At 42.0% G+C, this 22,399-nt stretch overlaps 1 protein-coding gene across 2 annotated transcripts; it reads left to right on the top strand.

Annotated features, from left to right (window-relative positions):
• Positions 1 to 10,361: 10,361 nt before the first annotated feature.
• LOC147881041 (PLAC8 family protein) lies at positions 10,362 to 22,183 on the top strand. Of its 2 annotated transcripts, XM_087369916.1 has the most exons (4): positions 10,362 to 10,402; positions 20,328 to 20,609; positions 21,252 to 21,457; positions 21,674 to 22,183. In XM_087369916.1, the coding sequence occupies exons 2-4, from the start codon at positions 20,387 to 20,389 to the stop codon at positions 21,893 to 21,895; spliced, it is 651 nt and encodes a 216-aa protein (XP_087226042.1). In that variant the 5' UTR covers positions 10,362 to 10,402; positions 20,328 to 20,386; the 3' UTR covers positions 21,896 to 22,183. The 2 variants fall into 2 exon arrangements, with proteins under 2 accessions (XP_087226042.1, XP_087226041.1); XM_087369915.1 differs by lacking the exon at positions 10,362 to 10,402 and having other exon boundaries at positions 20,073 to 20,609.
• The last annotated feature ends 216 nt before the right edge of the window (positions 22,184 to 22,399 follow it).

The raw sequence follows: 22,399 nt of genomic DNA, 5'->3' as shown, positions 1-22,399 counted from the left end.
AGCCTCCATCCACCTATCATCACCCTGTGCCTCTTCAAGACACTTGGGTTCTTCAGCACAGATCACCTTTGTCATCAAAGCATAGTTGACCAAGTGTTCCTGCACCCTTCTTTGCTCCTCTAATCTCCTGGACCGGCGGTGTTCGGATGGTTCCTCCTCAATAGCTGGAGGTTCTCTGTCGTCCAAATGCTGCTTTACCCACTTTGAGAATGGCCGTTGCCGTTGTGGTTTTGTAGGCTCTTCTTCCTCTTCTTTATCTTGAATCCTCCTAAGCACTATTGGGTGAGTTCGGTCTGCTGTTGGTGGTTGTACTGGATGGATATCCTGGTCCTGGTTGTTTAGGAAGGAACATCCTCCTCTAATTGATGTGGCTATTTTGAGAAGACCACATCGTGACTTACTATTACCTTCTTGGTAACAAGATTATAGAGACGGTAACCCTTCGCCTCTTCACTTTAGACCAAGAAAATACACTTCCGACACTTCAGTCCCCATTTGGTCCTGTTAGCATCAGGGACATGCACAAAATAGTCACATCCAAAAACTCTGAAATGTGCAGCTGAAGGTTTCTTACCAGAAAAGGCCTGCAATGGAGTCATCCCATTCACAGCCTTCGTTTAGCTACGATTCAGAATGTAAACTGCCGTGTTACATGCTTCAGCCTAGAAAGTCTTTAGCAAATCTTTCCCTTTCATCACACTCCTACCCATTTCGTAGATGACGTGCATCTTGCACTCTACTACTCCATTTTTCTGTGATGTATGTGGTGGGGGTTTCTGCCTCTTGATCCCATGACTTTTGTAGTAACTTTCAAATTCACTTGATGTGAACTCTCCACCTTTGTCTGATCTCAACTTCTTCACCTTCCTCCCCGTTTCTTTCTCGATCATTACATGCCATTCTTTGAACTTACTAAAAGCCTCATCTTTAGTCTTCAAGAAGTATATCCATATCCTTCTACTGTAGTCGTTGATCAACATCATGAAGTAGTAGGAACCACCCAAAGCTTCCATCTCCATCTTTCTGCAGAGGTCCGTGTGAAGGAGCTCTAGAGGAGCCTTTGCCCTGCTGGCCTCTTTAGGAAAGGGCTGGCGATGCTGCTTGCCCATCATGCAAGCTTCACATACATCGGGCAGATCTGTAATTTCTGGTAGGTCTGCAATCATTCCACTTTTATGCATCTCCTTTAAAGAACTAAGGTTTAGATGACCAAACCTCTCATGCCATAGCTTAGTGTTGCTCACATCGGCTCAAGCATTGAAAGCTGAGAGTTCGTAGATGTTGTTGTGTCATGTACCTTTACCAGTGACCTTCCCTTGAAGGTCCAAAATTTGTGTGCCATTCTTATCGAATTGAACTTTGAGGTCTCGATCCATGATCACAGAAATGGACAACAAGTTCCTCTTGATATCTAGCACATAAAGAACATCGGAAAATTGTTTTACAACTCCATCTAACTTGAGAGCAATCATACCTTTTCCTTTTGTTGGACATTTTGCATCATTGCCAACTGCTACTAGGATGTCATTCCCTACCGGATGTAGAGAGGTATACCAATCCTTACGACTGGTCATGGGGCGCGATGTACCACTGTCAATAGTCCAAGGTTCATCTGTAGGTACATGAACTGCCTCTGTGCAAATCTCCTCAATTGCTATGAATAGCTCTACTGGTACTGCCTGTGCATTGTTGCTGGACTCCTTCTTTACTCTGTTCTTCTCATCTGCAATCTTCTTTCGGCACTCATTCTGCTTGTGCCCTACCTTGTTGCAATAGAAGCACTTGATCTTCTTCTTTCTCTTTCTATCATCAGAAGAAAATGGGTTACCAGAGTCCTTACCCTTACCTTTCTTTGATCCAGCTGAGAAAGCTGAATCTTCTTTGGTCCTCATCTTTTGATGCATCTCCTCCTCTAGAAGCATAGCACTGAAATCCTCAAAGTTGAGGGGCGGATTTGTGTTTTGCGTATTCAGTGCCATAACAAAAGACAGTCATACTTTGGTGGGAGAATCCGTATGCACCTTCATGCTAGATTCTTGCTGGTGATGGTGATGCCCCAATCACAATCATCTGATCATGCAGATTCTTCACCCTAGTGATGAACTTCTCTGCCATTTCAGACTCAGACAGTTTTTCGTTCACGAGTTGAGTCTCCAAATTCTGAATCCACGTCTGATTCGTGGTCTCGTACTAATTTTTCAAGACCATCTATTCCTCCTCCGCTGTGGTGACATGTTGAATTAATGCCATGACATAATCACTTACACTGTAGACAATAGAACACAGTGCATCTGCATTTCTTCTTGTCCATGCAAGAATCTGATCTGCAGTTGGTATTATCTATTGTCCTGCATTGGCTGGATCCAGTCTTGTAACTGCGGCTTCACATCCACCCCAATAGTAGTATCCCAAAGCTCGTATGCGCTCAGGATGGTCTTCATCTTGAACTTCTAGAAGAGTGGATAGTTAGCACCGTCCAACTTTCTGCTTTCGCCGAACGGTGGGATTCGTGGTCTTGCAGGGCCATCTCTCACAATCTGCTCGCAAATAGAAACATACTACCAAATCTTCTTGCTAGAGCCCTAGCTCTAATACCATGTAAGAAAACAATACAACGTCTGTGCTCAACAGATAACAGGATCTCGTATGCAAGAGAGAAAAGCATATAGTATGGAGAATCAAAAATTTGATTACTGTAAAGCTGATACAATAGATGGCACTGCCTCTTAGCCATGCACTCCTGTGTGAGAAGCTTCGATGGCGTGCTGGAAATAGTAGAGGATGGAGGCTGGATGCTAAGAAATCAAGGTTATTGTAGCTAGTGATGATAATGGGCTTCACGAGCTTGCTCTTATATAGCCACCAGTCGTAGTCAGTTAGACCCAATTGGGTGACCGTCCACCCAAAACGGCTGGCTAGAGGTTGGTCCTGAAATAGGCCATCGCCCACACGATAGAACCGTGGCATAGAATAGAGCAACTGTTCAAGGATCCCCATTCGCATCCGGGATCATCTGGGGCTCCAAACGGGCCCTGGAACCCAAGAGTGGGGGCTGCCTCAGGAAATGCTCCATCTACCCTCAGTGCGGTCAGTCATGGGATGCCTTCCCGCACTTGCATGTAGCCTAGTTGGCAATGTGCCAACTCTATCTGAAGCTATCCAGCCATCAGGCCACACATGGCCCCCATCTGGTGTCCAAACCAGGACCTACTGGATAACCGAGCTACTCAAATGCCTTCTCCTCATATGGGGGGCTTATAAGTAGAGTTAGCTGGTTCTCGTGTAGTTATACGAGAGTGGAGCATTGATATCTAAGAGTCTAACCCTATAATTACTAGAGACTAGATCAAGTGGAAGGCTTGCAAGAAGCCAAACAAGTTGAATCATGTTCAAGTGGCTTGGTGTGCAGGGATTCTCATGAAGAAAGAGGAAAAGAAGGACAAAAAGTTGGAGCAACATTAAGTGGACAAGAAAAAGAGGGACCAAAATAGAAACAAGAGAGAAAGGGGGAAGAAAAAGTGAAGCCTCAACAAATCATAAAAAAGCTAGAAATATTTTAAAAATCAGTGAATTTTATCTTCTTAAGGCCAAAAACAACAATATAGGTTACCTTACAGTAGGCCAAAAATCGACATGTCCCATTTACATAAAGCTTTACAAGAAACATATAGCTTGATCAAATGTTGAGAACCAAACCAAAGATGCAAAGTACTCTAGCTAAAAATCTAGGACATTACAAACTATTACTCGTCTAACACAATGATAGCAAAGAAAACCCTCAAGCTTTGACTTTTCAGTGAGTCATTCATCTGCCAAATCGATAGATCCACTGAATGTACTAGATTAGTAAGAGTTACTCTTACAGTACCTCATTCATCCATCAAGTTGATAGTAGCCTACAATAACCAACCAAAATAAGGCCAAAGGTATGTGTATGACTTATATATGTGCTTGTGTGTGCAAAATATGAAATAGGTAAATGAATACATGTGTGTACATGTGAATGTGTGTGTGTGTGTATGTGAGTATAAGTACAGTTGCAAAGAAAACCATACTAGTGTGAGAAAGTGTGTGTGTGTGTGTGTGTATATTAGTGTAAGTGAGAGTCTAAAGCATGTGCATATCTATATGAGTATGCATGTGCGTTTGTGTGTGTATGTGTGCGTGAATGAATTAATGAGTAAAATCAAGTAGTAGTAGTAGTAGTGTGTGTGTGTGTGTTTAGATTAGAAAGTCCCATCAATAATTAAGCCATACAATTCATTCCATCAATTGGATAAAAAGTTAAAAAAGGGTAACACATGCACACGTGCACACACACACACACACACATTCTCTATACTTTACAAACACACCCATACACACAAACTCCCTTTCTTTGGCAGAGTTTATACCCTTAAATTATTGGTCCTCAAGCCCCTGCCCGCACACACACACACACACACACATAAACATATTAATTTTGCTTAATTATTGTAGCTTACTCTCTCTCTCTCACACACACACACACATACTTACACACTTTTCATTATCCCATTTACTTGTTTTCCTTTCCCCCCCATCCCCTCACCTCTCTCAACTCACTCTAATTCTTAAATTTATATTGCAATTAACACACACACACACACACACACACACACACTTTTGCACTTGTTCATCTTTTCATACACACACATGACCACCCCTAAAATTATTATCCCCCCATAAAAAATAAAAGTTTAATTTTAGTTTCTTCCCCCATTTTCCCCATTTTTTGAACCCTCTCTTCATAAACTGGATAAACAAATTAATAATTTTATATTTCCCCTCCTATTTATTTATTTATTTACTATTTTTCCCATTTGACAAACCTTTTTTTCTATTCAGAGTTACTATATATTTATTGACACAAAAAAAACCTCGTGCTTAGAATAAAAAACATTTTCCCTTTTCACCTCCTCAGTAGATTAATATTGAATTTCTTTCTAATTATCTTGGGGCACTATATATTTTCTAATTAGCCCTACTTCTTAATTTTAATTTGCACTTTATTTAATGGGCCTTTGATCATCCCTTTATAATCTTTTAAATTCCTTTTTTAAAAGAGCTTGGTGCTTGGGCATAATAAATGTCATTTTTATGGTTTATTTGGTAGCTTGTAGCTTTGTCATAACGAGAACATATGTACTAAATGCTTTCTTTATGGTTAACCTTTAAGTTCTTTTTGGTGTTTCTCATTTGTATAAGCAAAAAATTACATTCAAACTTTTAAGTACTTTATTTAACATTCAAACTTTTAAGTACTTTATTTAATTCTTCTTGTTAAGACAATTGATTATCCATTGCTTTAGCTTCTATAAATTAATTTTTGCTTTCCTTGATTTCGCTTATTGCTTTATCCATATCAGTTGCTTTATTAATTTAATATCCAATATATTGAATAAATTTCTTTATCCATTTCAATTGCTTTATCTCTTTTTATCGATTTTTTTCAATTGTTTTAGACTTAGTTTTTTAAATTCCTCTTTAGTTTATCACCCAATTTAAATGTTGTGATGGTCTAACCTAAAGGTGTGAAGTACCCTCCATTTGATTGTTTTTTGGTAAGGGTGTGGACTACCCCCCTTATTATCTCACACACTTTAGTGATGATGGATGAAACCCTTTTATGCTAGATTTGTGACACTCATTATAGCACAGTATTTTCAAAATGTTACTTGTGAGACTGGACAGTTGTCTATGTTCCTAGGTAAAGCAATAACATGCCAAGGAATACATGCATTACCTGTGGGGTAGGCTATGTGATGCTTATACTGGTTGCGGGGAGCCTTCTTGCTACAGAGGCTATGATGTGCAAGGATGAGCACAAGTGGGAGTACAATATGTAATCAGAGATTAATTCACTCATGAAAAATAAGACTTGGGTCTTGGTTTCTTTGCCACATGGAAAGAAAGCATTGTCATGAAAATGGGTCTACAAGATGAAAGTAACAAGTGATGATGTGCCTAAGTACAAGGCCCGTTTGGTTGATAAAGAGTTCAAGCAAGAGAAGGGTGTGGACTTTGATGATATCTTCTCTCCAGTTGTGAAGATGACCACACTTAGATGTGTACTTGGACTTGTGGCAACAGAGGATACGGAACTTATGCAGATGGATGTCAAGACAACTTTCTTGCATGCGGATTTGCATGAGGAAATTTACACATGGTACAGCCGGAAGGATTTGAAGAAAAGGGCAAAGAGAATACTATTTGCAAGCTGAAAAAGAGTCTCAAATATGGTCTTAAGCAAGCAGCTAGAGAATGGTATGAGAAGTTTGATGCTTTCATTTGGTCCTAGGATTTCAGAAGAAGTGAGATTGATCAGTGCCTCTACACTAAAAGGGCTAAGAATAATAGCTTGATACTCATGGCACTTTATGTGGATGATATGTTATTGGCTAGCAAGAACACTTATGAGCTTGATGCATTGAAGGCCAAGTTGCATGAGGCCTTTGACATGAACGATTTGGGACCTACAGATCATATTCTTGGTATGTGCATCACGCGTGATCGGAGTAGAAAACTCCTTTGGCTTTCACAGAAGGAGTATGTTACAAAAGTGTTGCGGCATTTCCATATGGAAGGGGAAGGAAATAAGTACTTCATTGCCTCCATATGTGAACCTGCATTAGGCAGATAGTCCCAAATCAAATGAGGAGAGGGACATGATGGCCAAGGTTCCTTATGCATCAACAGTTGGGAGTCTTATGTATGCTATGATAGCTACTAGACCGGACATTGCATTTGTAGTGGGAGTTGTTAGCCTATATATGGCTAATCTAGGAAAGAGGCATTAGGAGGCAGTTAAGTGCATCATGAGGTACATGAAGGGTACCAAGGAGATGTGTATCTGCTTTGGTAGAGGAGAAATGCATGTACTTCGATACATAGATTCAAACTATGCAAGGCATGTGCATAGCAAGAGATCCACTTCTGGTTATGTATTCACCTTTGCAGGTGGTGCAGTGTCATGGATGTCTCATGCGCAAAAGTGCATTGCTTTGTCTACCACAGAGGCTGAGTATGTTGTAGCCACACAGGGTTGCAAGGAGGCTATATGTCTTGATCGGCTAGTGGGAGATTTGGGGATTCATACAGGTGTACTTACATTGCATAGTAATTCCATGAGTGCTATTCATCAGCTAGCACGACATCTAGTCTTTCATGCAAAGACCAAACACATTGAGATCAGGAACCAGGTAGGTACTTGAGGACAAGCGCATAGAGCTTGTCGAGGTTCATATGATGACAACCCTGTAGATATGCTAACAAAGAGTCTACCTGGTCATCAGCGATTTGAGTATTGTCTTGTGTTGATGGGCATTGGGTAGTATGTCCACTGGTTGTTCTCCCTTAAAGGCACATTGGCCTTTAAGTGGGAGATTACTAGGGTGTTATGCACCCACCAAAACTTGTGTGGCTCTCTCTTCTGGCTCTCCCTCTCTCTCACCTTCTTCCATTTTGCTTCCGTTGTTGAGATCTCTCAAAAATATATGGCACTTTTGATCTTAAACATAGTGCCATTTCATACATTGGAAATGGCAAAAATATGTGGCACTTTTGATCTCAAACGTAGTACCATGTCATGCATTTAAAATGGCAAAATAAAATGGAACTTTTGGTTGCCATTTCCAAAAATGGCACATGTGGAAGTGGCAACAAGAAACTACCATTTAATAACGTAGAAATGACACTTTTTGATTGCCATTTCTACTTAGTTTTGTAGTAGTGCCAGTGTCATGATTGGTGGGAGCATTTGAGGCAACAACTAGTCTCAAGTCTTCACAAGCTTTAGCCTACATCCTAAAGTTCATAGAGTGACAATTGTTCCAACACCTCGGGAGATGCACACCCAAGATACGATGCTCTCGAACTTGAGAAACGACCTACAAAAAGTGAAAGGGGTGCACAACTTAGACCAGCTAGTTGCAAAGAGGGTGACATTAGCTATGTTGGTGTCCCTGAAAAAAAGGAGAGCTGGCTTGGGCACACATTGTCTGAGTACCTCATGAATGAAGCTTGCCCAACATCTCTGGCCTGGGTAGGAGAGGAATCGGGCCAAAACCCCATAACTATCTCTGAAGAGGAAGTATAAACACCCTCGGATCTCATAGCTATGCCACTCTCGATATGAAGTCTATGTGAAGAGACCTGGAACTCTACCCAATAGAGATCCTCAGTGAGTGGGCTAAGTAGATCTGTGTGTATCCTAGGGGGTCAGTGAAACCCTCCTCTGTGATATGTAAGCAGTGATCTATGTAGAAGCTAATCTTCATGTGGTTGACCTCGTGTGATAGGAGGGGAGAAAGCAAAGCATTCATGCCGTATTAGAAGGGAGGGAGTCTATCCATGTGGAGCCCCAGTCGCTCAAACCATCTCTCTATGTGTGCATACTAGCATCTCTACTCCCCTCCTATTGAAAGTGCCATAGAAGAGGACAGTGCTAGCCCATGGTAGCATGTTGCACCCGGAGGTGTAGTCCCCATACTCCCTGACTTGGTACAGATACGTGATGACCTAAAATAAAGCATATAGCTATAATGGGGATACCCAAACTCAACTTGAATGATCTAGTGAGGAATGGATAGCTTACTGCTGCGAATCATTTGTGATAAAATGAGAACCTGTAGCCGCTCCACATGAGCCCACTTTGTATTCAATAATTTTGGCCCCCAACATGCCATACATCCCTACTGGGTGGACCAAGGAGTCAAAAAGCAACCCCCTTGGTCCATGGATTTTGAAAGTGTGAGCGAACTACCTCTCTAGTCTGGCCAATGAAGCATAATACATATCCTCTGCCCAAGCGTGCCTACATCACAGGTCTCATATTGAAGATGGGTTTGTCAAAGACAACCCCAAGATACGTGTATGATGAAACTATCTCAATAGGTGACCCATTAAATGTGAACTACTTTTGATGCATGATAGCTCGAGATGTATTGAAGATCATAACCTTGGTTTTACCCAGGTTGACCTTCAAATCATGAGACTCACAAAATGATTATAGTGCATCAAGGTGTCTCTGGAGCCCCTCTGCTAAGGAAGATAATAGGGCCACATCATCTACATAAAGCAATATCCACATCAACATGTCCGCAAGAGAGCAACCCTGTGTCTGCATCATCATCTCAAGCTCATCAATGTAGAGAGAGAGAGAGAGAGAGAGAGAGAGAGAGAGTTCTTTTGGGCTAACACATAGTGCTTGGTGCATCAATGGATGTTTTAGCACATTTCGTCTGTTAAACTACTAAATATCATTATAAGGAAGCGATGATCATATGTGGGAACATTCACAAGAATCTATTGAATTGTTGGCGAGGTGCTCAGGGATAGTGACTCATAGGGCCAAACTTGGGAAACACTCAAACTTTCCCCTGAAGAACACTTCGATGTATGCAATTTTCATATGGCAAATGTAAGGAGTGGTATCAACAAGTCACCAAGTTGGTGCTGCTCCTGTTGAATCCTATGGCTTGGCAGTGTAGGCCCAGGGCAGTTGTGCCCCCAATAGTGGTCCATGGGTGTTAGTGTGACAAATCTAAAAAGAAAAGAAAAACAAAGATATAATTGTCAATGGTAGTAGAAGGGCTACCTCCTGAAGAATGAAAGGGAGGTTTCTTGACTTAACTAGAGTTGGGGGTGTGGTCTGCACATGGTTTTCGAGACTTCGCCCCTTGCTTCTCTTGCTCCACGTAAAGGTCCAAGGTTGGTGGAGGGTGAATCTCCATTGTTTGATTAGGCTACTTTCGTAAAAGGAAAGTGATGGGACCATTTTTGTAAAAGGAAAGTGCGTGCCCCACTTTCATAAAAGGAAAGTGGCCCGCCTAGTAAGAGGCGATGATGGCACAACTAGCTAGTTCCCAATCATAGCGTAGTGATGATATCATAGTGTGGGGATGAAACTGGCTAGTTGTGTGGTGATGATGCATAGGAGAATGAGTCGGGGGAGGGCTTTCTCCAATGAGGGAGGACTTTCCTTTCCCAACTAAGTTCTCCCCCATCCCATTTCCCCATGTGGAGGGCTCTGTGGATTAACGGGAGCATTGATATGGGGAGGTTGGATTTCATTTATGAAGGTGCCATGATCGGGCAACTCAAATTGGATATGAGGGTGTGTACAGACCACCATGGCTAGCCTGGGTGGGCAAGATTGCCTATCCACGTGTAGCCCACAACTTAGATGCATTGAATGCAAGATGGGTGGGCATGGGTGTATAAACAGCCTAAGCCGACCTCGGCCTGGTTAAGTGGCGACATTGGAGACGAGGTGTGCCATGTGGTGTGGTGTCCACGTGGCTTTGGAGACTTCGCCCCTACTTCTTATCCTCCATAGAACTCGTCACTTTTAATGCCCATTTTTCTCACCTCAAACATTTCTACTCTCAAGCCCATCTTCTTCATCTCCACCTCCATCTTTCCTCCCTCTCCTTAGCTATTGCTTCCAACGAACAGCAAGATCCCCTCCTCTCCATCTACATTAACAAAATGGAGCCCGAATCCAAATCCTCCTCCCATGCTATCGTCGAAGGTGTTCCCCTTCACCCTTCCACCGTTGCCTCCTCCCCTTCCCCCCACTGTCCTTGGAGCACCAGCCTCCTCTCTTGCTTTGGCAGTAATGACAAGTTTTGCAGCAACGATTTAGAAGTCTGTAAGTAGATCTCACCCCTAGACCTAAAATTTCGAAGTATTAGACCCAAAGACACTGTTTTGCTTGTATGAAAGTCGTGAGTATTATCACCCTCATTGTTTTACTCATCTTGGAAATCAATTTCTTTCCATGGAGGGCAGTCGTAGGTGGGAAGGATATTTAGGAGATCGCACTACTCCCAAGAGAGAATGCATACCCACTAGTTGACCTTCTATCATCAATGACGCTAGTGCAATCTGCATCAGTATAACCATGCAAGCACATACCTCCTTCCTTGGCATAAAACAAACCAATATTTAATGTGTCTTTCACATATCTAAGTATTCTTCTCAACTCATGAAGGTGACTCTTGCAAGGCTTTTGCATAAATTGACTCACCACACCCAAGCATAACTCAAGTCCGCCGCTGATCTAGTCATGGTAAGTATATGAGACTTCCAACCATCTTTTGGAACATAGTCACATCTTGCAAGTAGTACCCATCATCAAATATCTTAGCATTTTTCTCAAGTGGTGTTTCAATCAGTCTGCATGTTGTTGTACCATATTATTCCAACATGTCCAAAGCATATTGCCTTTGTAGCATCCAAATACCATGTGGTGAATCAATTACCTTAATCCCAAGAAAGTATCTTAGCTGTCCAAGGTCCTTCATGTCAAATTCACATGAGAATCTCTCCTTAGTTGCTGCAATTTTTGCATCAAATCTCCTTGTAATCATTAAATCATCCACATATATGATCACATTCCCCATTTTTACTCCCTCTTGCTTTTACATATAGTGAGCTATCAACTTTAGATTGCTTGAAGTGCATGTTCAGCAAGCTTTTACTCATTCTCTCCCACCAAGCTCTTGGAGCTTGCTTCATCCCATAAAAGGATTTCCTTAACTTACACACATGCATAGGATACTTGGGATGTATGTACCCCTTAGGCTAATGTATATAAAATTCCACATGAAGTGCACCTCTCAAAAAAGAAAATTTGAAATCCATTTGATATAGCTTCCACTCATGCATGCTTGCCAAAGCAATTATGCTCTGTATGGTGGTCATCTTTGCCACCGGGCTGAATGTTTCATCATAGTCCAACCCATATGTTTGGGTGTACCCTTTTGCAATTAACCTTGCATTGTATCTCTCCACACTTCCATGCAATTTTCACTTCTTTTTGTAAACCCATTTGCAACCAATAGCTTTATTTCCTTTTGGGAGTTGACAAGTGCCCAAGTGTTGTTCTTATCCAAGGCATCCATTTCTTGATAGATGGCATCCCTCCAATCTGCATTTTTTACAGGCTCCTCAAAACTTGAGGGCTCAATCTGTTGCACTTTGCTAACCATGTATGCATAGTGCATCCTCATATACCCATTGTAAGTCAACATATCCATGGGGTGTCCACCCTTTTCGATCTTCTTAAGGGCTATGTACTTGCCATTGGCTTTCTAGTATGCTGTGGAACATACTTTGAAGCATGCTTAGTCTCTTGAGCCTTTACAAGCTGTAAATCACTACCTTCACCATCACTACTTGCATAGTCAACACTCTCTTCTACTTCAACTTTTTTCGTGCCTATGTCCACATGCTTGCTCTCCCTCAATCTACTGAGTCCATAGGCTCACACAATCAACACTTTCCTCATGTTGTGATGGCTTTAGCATCACTTTACTTGAGGGTCCACCTCGCTGTAATTTCTTTTCACCCTTTGGCATATGCTCATCCTCTACAGCAATTGGTTTGGGATGATACCACATTTCAAGCTCACTAAATTTCACATCTTGACTTTCATATACTTGTCTAGTGATGGGATCATAACATTTATATCCCTTTGTCTCAGTCGGGTATCCTAGAAACACACATTTTACACCCCTAGGCTCCAACTTTTTCCTTATCTCATTTGGCACATGCACATAACAAATGTAGCCAAACACCTTCAAATAAGCAAGAGTTGAAGTTTGGCAACCAAAAAAAATCCCAAAGGGAGCCACTAAGACGAGAGTGATTCAACTAGAAGACGTAAATGAGGTTGAAACTGGTTTCAACTTTAGGCACATGCTATTTCTATGGTCTCCAATAGTAACAAGGACATCATTCTCTCATGGAATAGGCATCACTTGCATCAAACTAGATTTTGTGCTACCGGCAGAGTGATGCTTCTAGCTTCTAGCAGGGAAGAAACATATAGGCATCATATCTTAAGCAGTAGAATGCCTGGTATTTGAGCTCTAAATGGGTATCTGAGCTCTGGGAGCACGGATGTCTTTATAGAAGGTATAATACTTGCGAAAGTTTATCGAGCTATTTTTTTAAGTTTCACAATATTGATAGTATATAGCACAAATTTATTTATTTCCTTTTGAAATTTGAAGTAAATTATGTAAATGCTAGCGAGACTTTAAAAATTTTCAAATAAAAGTTTCAAATCCTCACGAATGTGTCAAACATTTACTTTTATTAGGGCATACAAACTTTCGATACCAATATAAAATTTTTGCTTCGTGACAAAACTAACGTGAAAAAATCATCCCTGTCTGAGTTGTTTTCACTATTGGATGATAGTTTCTGCACTTTTGAATACTGTGGGATGGAATTAATCACTATGCCTTTTCTGAAATGTTTGCAGCATTGTTGCAAATTCCATATCTAAGTCCTTATAAGAGATGAATTCATCTTGAGGGTACAAAGAAGTTCAACTCGTGCACAAGGCTAATTGACTTGGAGGCGACCAACTGGTCCTAAGCTTTGTAGATTTCACTGAACACAAGATAGGCATGCAAGACCATGTTATAAAGGAAGTCAAGTAGATTTGGAGAAGAAGAAGGAAATGGGGTGCAGAGGAGAGGGCTACTAACGCAAAATGTTGCAGAGATAAGAGGTGAGTGTGAAACTTAGGAGAAATCACAGAGAGAGTAATGTGGCTATATTATAGGACTTTGGATTTACATAGAGCCTTGGGAGGCCCCTCTTAAATCTTTCAATTGGGGGGCAGCATTCCATTCTTTTTGCATCAATATTGTGAGATCACGTTGCTCTAAAGTGAGCCGTCTTGGCTCATATGCATGCCATTTGTGGCTCACTTGTGGAATGTGAAGATTTGAGACCAAGTAATTGCGTATTTCCTTTATGTGAAGCCTAAATTTTGAGTCCTCTTATTGTGAAGATTGGCATAGTACCCATGGGTAGCACGATGGAAGGAATTGCCATTTGGGGTCATTTGATGCCAAAATATGCTCACTTACAAAAAGTGGGAAATGCCATAAGTGCGGTACATCCTTGAATTGGCGCTCAAAAGTGGGTTGTTAGTGCTCAAATTTGATGCTCTTGGATTTCTAAAATTTGAGCAAGTCCAAGCACTTGAAAAGAGGGTGAATTCGTAGACCTAGATGCCATTTACCTCACTTGAAGTGAGTGTGCTCAGAAAAATAAGAAAAGGGCCATTGATATGAGGTTTGCTAAGTTGTGTTTAGAAGCAAGTAATGTCAATCAAGCCTAGATGAGACCACTCAAGTATTGTCAGTCAAGCCTGGATGAGACCACTCAAGTAACCCAAATAGTGGGTCAAAAGTTGACCAGGATAATTATAGTGCATGGTCTTATAGAACAAAAAATTTCCTAATGGGAAAAGGTGTTTGGGGATTGATCATGCATGAAGATGAATGCATGGAGTTGCCATGGGATGAATCATCAGGTGAGCTAAAATTGGAGTACAAAACATGGGTGGAAAAATCAAGAAAGGTGTTGCATTGGATGTCTTTATGCATTTTTGATACACTCATCCCTCACACCAAGAAGGTTAGCACTCCTAAAGGACTTTGGAATATCATTTGCAAATTATATGATACAAGCATGGAGGCAAGGAAAATTTAGCTCAAGCAGTAGCGGCTCCACTGAATGTGGAGAGGAAATAGAAGCATCATGGTCCATGTGGCTGAGATAAGGCAAATTATGGAACACTTAGCCTCTATAAATTGGAATGTGGAAGATGTCAATTTGGCGTCTATTACTTTGAATGGTTTGGGCCCTCAATACAAATCTTTGGATACTTCTATTTTTGTGCGAGGCACTATGCCCGATTTTGAGGAGCTGGTTGCATTATGCATGACGGAAGAGGTGAAGATTGGACTCAAAGCCTCCGCAAGTAGTGGAAGAGACAATTTGTTTTATCACCGAGATGGAAGAGGTGATTTTAGAGGGAAAAGTGGACCTCCAAGATGACATGGAAGAGCCTCATATGCCCCTCAAAACACAGTAGACAGAAATGAGTTTGTGCAAAGAGGATGTGGTTACATGCCAAGCGGAAGGGGGAGAGCCACAACCTGTGGTAGAGGAAGGGCCACTCATCCTGCACAAGCTAAAAATTGTCACTTTTGTGGAAAATATGGGCATTTTGAGAGAGATTATTATGCCAAGCATAATTCCACACATAGGGTTGCATACTTTTTCCTTTCTAGGTATGTGAGCTCAAAGGAAATAGATCCCACTACGCTTGAGAATGCTCGAGTTATGTCAGTGGAGGTGGTTTGTTTAGTGGAGGAGACACCTTCAACTCTTAATTATGTCTATTGTTCAGGCCTCACTACATCGGGTTACCATGCATGTCCTGTTTATGGTCCTTCGCTAGTTTTCTCACGGGCAGACGCATTGAATAAGGTCACCTATGAGAATCACCATCGATTTCTCCCACCTGATCATCCTAGATATGTCGCCCCTTGGAATGAAGTCCCACCACAGTCACTCACTACGGGAGATTGGATGAGAATTTGGGACGGATCCACGACTCCTCCACCACTTGGCATGAGCCGGTAAGGGTTTGTAACTATTGTGTGCTATATTGGCTGGAAATAAAGATTGCTCGCTAACACCAGCTTTTGTTTAGATTTTGTTTAGATACTCCATCTTTTATCGTTTACCATATTGGTCCCACCTCAAGATCAATCACCTGCTTGATCCCATGCATATCTTCAAGAATGTGGTGTCTACCATTTGGGAACATTTGAATGGGACACGAGATTCCGCAAGCATAAGGGAGGATCTACGCACCATAGGGAGGATGCATGAAGCTTGGCCACAAGAGAGGCCAAATGGGCATGTCTTTTTACCTCGTGCACCATGGAGGTTATCAAAGCTAGAGATGGTGGCAGTGAAGCGAGCTATCACTACAGTTCGTACTCCCACTGGATGCATGAGGTGTTTGAAGGGGGCCTTCACAAAGAGCAAGAAAAGAGGTGTAGAGCAATTATATGGCTTGAAATCTCATGATTGGCACAAGATGCTCCAAGTAAGTATTTTATGTGCATAAAATCTTTTTCCTTCCAAATTTGTGAGTGAATTAGAAGCAACTAATCAACCATTCCTCGTGTGTTTAGTTCATACTACCTACTAGCATTTCTCGCAATGCATCGAAGGACGTGAAGGATTGCATTTATAAAATGGGCGAGCTTGTGAGGTACTTTACAGGATACAAAATGTGAATTTGTATTTACAAGATGGGTGAGCTTGTGAGGTACTTTATAGGATGCAAGTTGTTCATATTGCTAATATTGCATACTTTTTCTCTCTAGGTTTATGAGCTCAAAGGAAATAGATCCCACCACGCTTGAGAATGCTCGAGTTATGTCAGTGGAGGTGGTTTGTTTAGCAGAGGAGACATTTCCACCTTCTATTCTCACAAGCCAACTACATCTCATAGTGCATTTGGAAGCCACAATACAATCGTTACGTTGGTGGAAGAGAGTATGCACATTAGCATGGATATGGCACTCACATATTTAGTACGCAACGTGTTATGACCAGTATGCAAGAGCCCGCCTCAAAATTGTACCTAAAAAGATAATTTGCCATTATAGTTACAATGTCTCTCATAGTATTAAAAATTGCAAAGGAAGCATGGTCAGACATCCTAGGCATCATTTTAAACCATCAAATAAATTTCTCTGTGTGACCTTCATGTCAATAATTTTTTCACTTTTAAGATAAAGTGAAAGTATCGTTATAAAGGATTTGACAAGAGTAAGGCACAAAGAAGACTTTGTTGTGTAGATATTTTGGGAAATAGAGTAGTGGAACCAAGGCATTTCCTTGCCCTTCCCTAAGGAAGCATCACCTTTTGGCTGCAAGCCACTCAAGAAGCAAGCTAATCTACCTTGCAAGCATGGTGGAGTGTCACCCCCGGTTTCCTTTGCATGGACCTTAAGGAACTGATAGGTTAACATACTAAAGGGTCCTTCATCTTCGTACTCCCTTGCACCAATAATCAAACCCAATGGTACTTGTACTAGCATCTCATGCACCTACTACACCAAAGTTGGTTTGCTCCTTAACTCAAGGAAGCACATTCATTAGACACTATTTTATGAATTACTTCCAAGTACTAGGTAAGAACTCTATTAAAAGATTTCCCAAGTTTCTAGGCTTTAACTACATGCTAACATTAGAGGCCACCTCTAATTGTATTGGTGCAAGTGCTTCTACAAAGCTGTACTGAACCAAAATGTTAATGGATGGCCTAACCAAGCAAAGGGTGTACATCAATGCCAACTAGGCACGTTTTTGGGTAGGGTAACAATTAGCACCAGAAACCACTTCAAATACCATTAGTGCTACTTGAATGGTTGGTGTGTAGCAACTTAGCACTAAGCACACATCGAAGCCACCCCTTTAATATACTGACTTACATATTTTACCTAAGCATAGCTAATCAAGGGCACGCCTTTGAACACTTCTTCACCTCATATGGTTCCTTATGCTCTTACTAGACCTAAAAAGCTTGACTTGGGACATAGGCTCGTGCCCATACCACTAGGCCAAAACTTTTGCTTTTTCTTTTGTTGTGTATTGAAGCATGCACCCTTACTTCTTTTTCATTTGAAAGAGAGAGTATTCACATGGGTATCTCATTTGCTTATCTTGCTTTATTTTTGGCCCTGCCCTACAAGGGTCTAAGGGATGGACAAATTAGTTTTTTACTAATCAAGTCCATCCCACTTCTTTCAATTCATTTGGCCAAATTGGCCAGTTTAAGTTTTGGTTTAGTGGTTGTTTAAGGCTTTCTAATGTGCTCATAATGTGTTGTTAGGGTCAAGTTTTTGTCCTCTTATGGAGACTAAATGCGTTTGTCTTTTGTTGGATATTTCTCTCTAAAGGTGGAGGCTCTCTTTGTCTCTTGTATGACTCCACTCTTGTCAAAATAGCCATGTCCCCACTTTTATTTAATGATCCATCCAACACACACACACACACACACCTCTTTTCTCTCCTCTCTTTCTCTCATCTACCTAGATAAAGAATCTTAGGGAGGCTAAAAAAGGAAACAACATGACAAGATAGAAGGTGAAAGACAAGCTAGATGATTCCATTAGAGGGTGCTTTCTTAATTAGGCAAGTACAAGATCAACATAATCTTTTCTCAGTACACATGTTATCAATCCATTGATGCAATCTACTCTACCAATCACATAATTTCTCTTTTGTCACCACATTTCTCAACAACCCCCTTTTTATCAAGCTACTTTACACTTACACTTATAAAGACATTTGAAAAGGCAGGGTCTTAGTGGGATCCCCACCTTGTTTCTTTGGTTTTTGTAATCATGGACCTATTCATACCTTGCTTAATAGGTCATGGCCCTCAACTCTCCCCATACAAACGGAATATTAAAGAAGAAAACTTCAATCAAAGATTAGATATGCTCATGGTGTTCGTTGACTTGTCAACATTATTAGAGTGGCAAACCCATGTTCAATATTCACGCCTAGTGTTTCTTAGAGAGAGAGAGAGAGAGAGAGAGAGAGAGAAGCTCATTTGATATGTTAATCTACTAGATTGTCCTTATAAGCAAGCGATTATCATATGTGGGAACATTGAAAAGAATCTATTGAAATTGTTGGCGGGTGCTCGTGGATACTAACTCATAGGGACAAACTTGGGAAACACTCAAACTTTCCCACGATGAAGACTTCGGTGTAGGCAATTCATGTAGCAAATATAAGGAGTGGTATCGACAAGTCACTGTCCCCATTGAATCCTAAGGCTTGGCAGGCCTAGGGTAGTTTGGGTGTGAGTGAAACAAGGTGAATGATATTTAATCATTCATAAGGCCTGCCCAAGATAAAAAAATCAAACAAAAAGGAAATGGTGTGGAGGAAGACTCGAGGAAATAAAGGGGAGAGAGAGAGAGAGAGGGAGGAGGGGGGGGGGGGGGGAAGGTGGAGACAGTGTGTAAGAAGACTTGAGGAGATAAAGAAGGGGAGAGAGAGAGAGAGAGAGAGAGAGAGTCAACCACTTTAAAGTCTGCATTCAAGTCTAATGAAAAAGAGTCAACTTATTGTCCAATAGAAAAAATGCACTTCCAGAAATTCTAAAAATACCTAATTTCTACTTTGCCAAATTTGAAGGGTTGCTAAGGCTACCCAGAGGGTAGGCCAAAAACTAAAAAGAAAAGAAAAACAAAGCTATAATTGTCAATGGTAGGTAGAAGGGCTACTTGCTCAAGAACAAGAGGGCGGTTTCTGAACTTTACTAAAGTTGGGACTGTGGTCTGCATGTTGCTTTGGAGACTTCGCCCCTTGCTTCTTCTCCTCCACGTAAAGGTCCAAGGTTGGTGGAGGGCGAATCTCCACTGTTCGATCAGGCCTCTATCGTAAAGGGAAGTGATTGGGTGACTTTCGTAAAAGGAAATTGATTGGGCCACTTTCATAAAAGGAAAGTGGTCACCTAGTAAGAGGCGATGATGGCCCAACTAGCTAGTTCCCAGCGATAGCACAGTGATGATATTGCAATGTGGGGATGAAATTGGCTAGTTGTGTGGTGATGATGCAAATAAGACAATGAGCCGGGGTAGGACGTTCTCCAGCGAGGGAGGACTTTCCGTTCTCTACTAGAAAGTTCTCCCCCAACCCAATTTCCCAATGTGGAGGGCTCTGTGGGTTAACGGAGCATTAAAATGGGGAGGTTGGATTTTGTTTATGAAGGTGCCATGATCGGGCGACTCAAATTGGATATGAGGGTGTGTACATACCAACGCACTATGGGCAGTGACCATAGAACATGGGCGAGCAAGATTGCCTGTCCAAGTGCAGCCAACGACCGAGATGCATTGAATGCAAGATGGGTGGGCACGGGTGTATAAACAGCGTAAGAGGGTCTCCCCGTGCGAGCCAGTGGCTCTAGTGGGGCCCTACTGGTAGGGTTTATTTGCAGCCGCATGGAGCTGGACAACTGGCTCAGCAGGGCTTCCTGGCAATCCAAAGCCAGCCCACAGGGCTTGAAAATTGAGATTCGAGCCCAGCATTGGACTGCTGGGAGGAAAGATCCTCTCCCATTGGTGGAGAGGGGAAAGTGCAGGCTGTGAAGCCACTGGAGGATGCAGACCCAGCAGTAGCAGCAGGAATCCAACTTTCTTCAAAGCATGGGGATGCGAAATTGATCGCAGAACCCCCTGCTATCTCATAAGCCTCCCCAACGTCTGGCGCGACGCGGGGAGTTGCTCTAAGCCGACCGCGGCTAGGTTAAGCGGCGAAGTCGCGGAGACGAGGGGAGACGAGGGGTGCCACGTGGTGTGGTGTCCAAGCGGCTTTGGAGACTTCGCCCCTGCTTGTTCTTCTCCTCCACAGAACTTCACTTTTAATACCCATTTTTCTCACGCTCATACATTTTTGTTCTCATCAAGCCCATTTTCCTCATCTCCAGCTCCAGCTTTCCTTCCTCTTCTTGGCTATGGCTTCCAACGAACAGCAGGATCCCCTCCTCTCCTCCTTCTACGTTAACGAAATGGAGCCCGAATCCAAATCCTCCCCCCCTGCTGTCGTCGAAGGCGTTCCCCTTCACCCTTCTGTCGCCGCCTCTCCCTCCTCCCCTTCCCCCCGTTCTTCCTGGAGCACCGGCCTCCTCTCTTGCTTGGGCAGTAATGACGAGTTTTGCAGCAGCGATCTGGAAGTCTGTATGTAGATCTGCACCCCTGACCTGAAATTTCGAAGATTTAGACCCAAAGACACTGTTTTGCTTGTATGAAAGTCGTTAGTATTATCACCCTCAATTGTTTTACGCTGCTCTGGAAATCAATTTATTTCCGTGGAGGGCGGTCGTAGGTGGGAAGGATATTCAGGAGATCGCAACCTTGGCTAAGCTAGCACGGCTGCGCTTCATATCCTTAAACTTTGGTTTTTTTGTTGACACATTCAAGCCAAAATTTGGCGGAATGCTGGCTTTTGTGTGGTTATTGTATATTCATTTCTTCCAGAACCTTATTGACTTTGTAAGATTCATCATGTGATATAACAAACTGCGGTTGCCTTGATCTTTCAAGAAACTTCAAGAAGGAAGACGTTTGTAGTTTGAGCTGCATGGCTTTCTTTTGACGGGTTTGGAGCTTGTGGTTTGATTATGTGAAGAAAGGTGCTTCTGGACATGCTGTAAAGTCTTGTGGTCGTCTTCTTTTCTTTTGGAAAGGCAGCAGCTGTTTTCAATCTTTGAGTTCTTTCCCTCAGTTGTGCCAATAATTCATTCAGCTTTCTTTTTGAACGTTGAATTAAGTACAAAGAACCATCCTCTGACTCTGCATATTTCGTCCATGTCTGAGCAGGTGTGCTAGGTTGTTTTGCTCCTTGCTTGCTTCATGGAAGTAATGTGGAAAGGCTGCATCCAACTATAGAAGGTGTTTTTCCCAACCATTGTTTGTCCTACAGCGCATTGCTATGCATTGGCAACCTGATCTGTCAGTGTAACGCTTTGGCTCCTTGTTTCTCCTATACGAACCGTACTGCTATTCGAAGGAAATACAATTTAATGGTAAGTTCTTTCTGTCAAAAGACACGATTATATCATGGGCATTGTTCTCTGGTATAGGATTTTTAGAGCAGCACTTGAAAGATTATTACTTTCCGCAGGCACCATTACAGACAGGCTACAGATAGAGCTTGATGAACGTGGTGCTATGGTTCACACTTATTAGATGAAGAACCTTTAGAGGACATGTTCTCTGATTCTTGTTCATTTGCAATGCAGGGCACTGGCGAATGTTTTGCGAAATCTTGTGGATGTAGTTTCCCTGACAATGAAAATCGTGAATGCTATGAATCTGCGTGTGACTTTGCCACACACTATGTGTGCCATCCATGTGCGTTGTGCCAAGAAGGCCGTGAGGTTCGCCGGCGTGTGCCTCACCCTGGGTTTTTCAGGTCTTACGTGCCCTTGAATGCACCCACTGAGCAGGTTATGACAACTTGAATGCTCAAATACAACTAGTGTTAAAGTATTGGCTGCACTTAAAGTGCAGATACATATCTACTGCTAGTATGGATTTGAGCTGTTTCTGCAACTTGCACAATATGATTGACTTAAGCTGGTGAGAGAGGGCATCTCTCCAGCGGCTATTGTACAAATTATAATGAACAACATAATTGTGTGTATCATGTGATGCTGGGATGGACAGATAATCCTGTCATGGTGACTCAAGGAGCTGAACGTGTAACCTCTTTTATATTTAAATAAAATGGAGATGAGTGTTTCTGCTTGTGTATTCTCCAGTAGTTTTCTCTATGTAGCTTTGCTGGTTAGCCGAAGTGTCTGGTACATACACGTGTATTATCTTACATGCGAGGCTTTTCCCCTGCTATGCATACACAGAAGGTCACGGGATATTGATATTATGTCTTAGAAAGAAAAGTAAGTGTAATAGTCCTGCTATATGAAAAGGTCTTTAGCAGAGCATGCTTATTTGATAGCACCTTG

Source organism: Dipteris shenzhenensis, chromosome 31 (assembly GCF_047967505.1).
Source record: "Dipteris shenzhenensis isolate YYH24624 ecotype China chromosome 31, Dip_SZ_1.0, whole genome shotgun sequence".
Classification (NCBI taxonomy): Eukaryota; Viridiplantae; Streptophyta; class Polypodiopsida; order Gleicheniales; family Dipteridaceae; genus Dipteris; species Dipteris shenzhenensis.
The sequence above is the reverse complement of the archived record's forward strand: the minus strand, read 5'-3'. Positions and strand labels throughout refer to the sequence as shown.

What these genes read in the sequence shown, in the direction of transcription:
- LOC147881041 (XM_087369916.1), top strand. Translation starts at nt 20,387, where the DNA reads ATGGCTTCCAACGAACAGCAGGATCCCCTCCTCTCCTCCTTCTACGTT. An exon ending in CAGCAGCGATCTGGAAGTCT is followed by an intron (nt 20,610 to 21,251) that starts GTATGTAGATCT and finishes ATGTCTGAGCAG; the next exon opens with GTGTGCTAGGTTGTTTTGCT. An exon ending in GAAGGAAATACAATTTAATG is followed by an intron (nt 21,458 to 21,673) that starts GTAAGTTCTTTC and finishes TTTGCAATGCAG; the next exon opens with GGCACTGGCGAATGTTTTGC.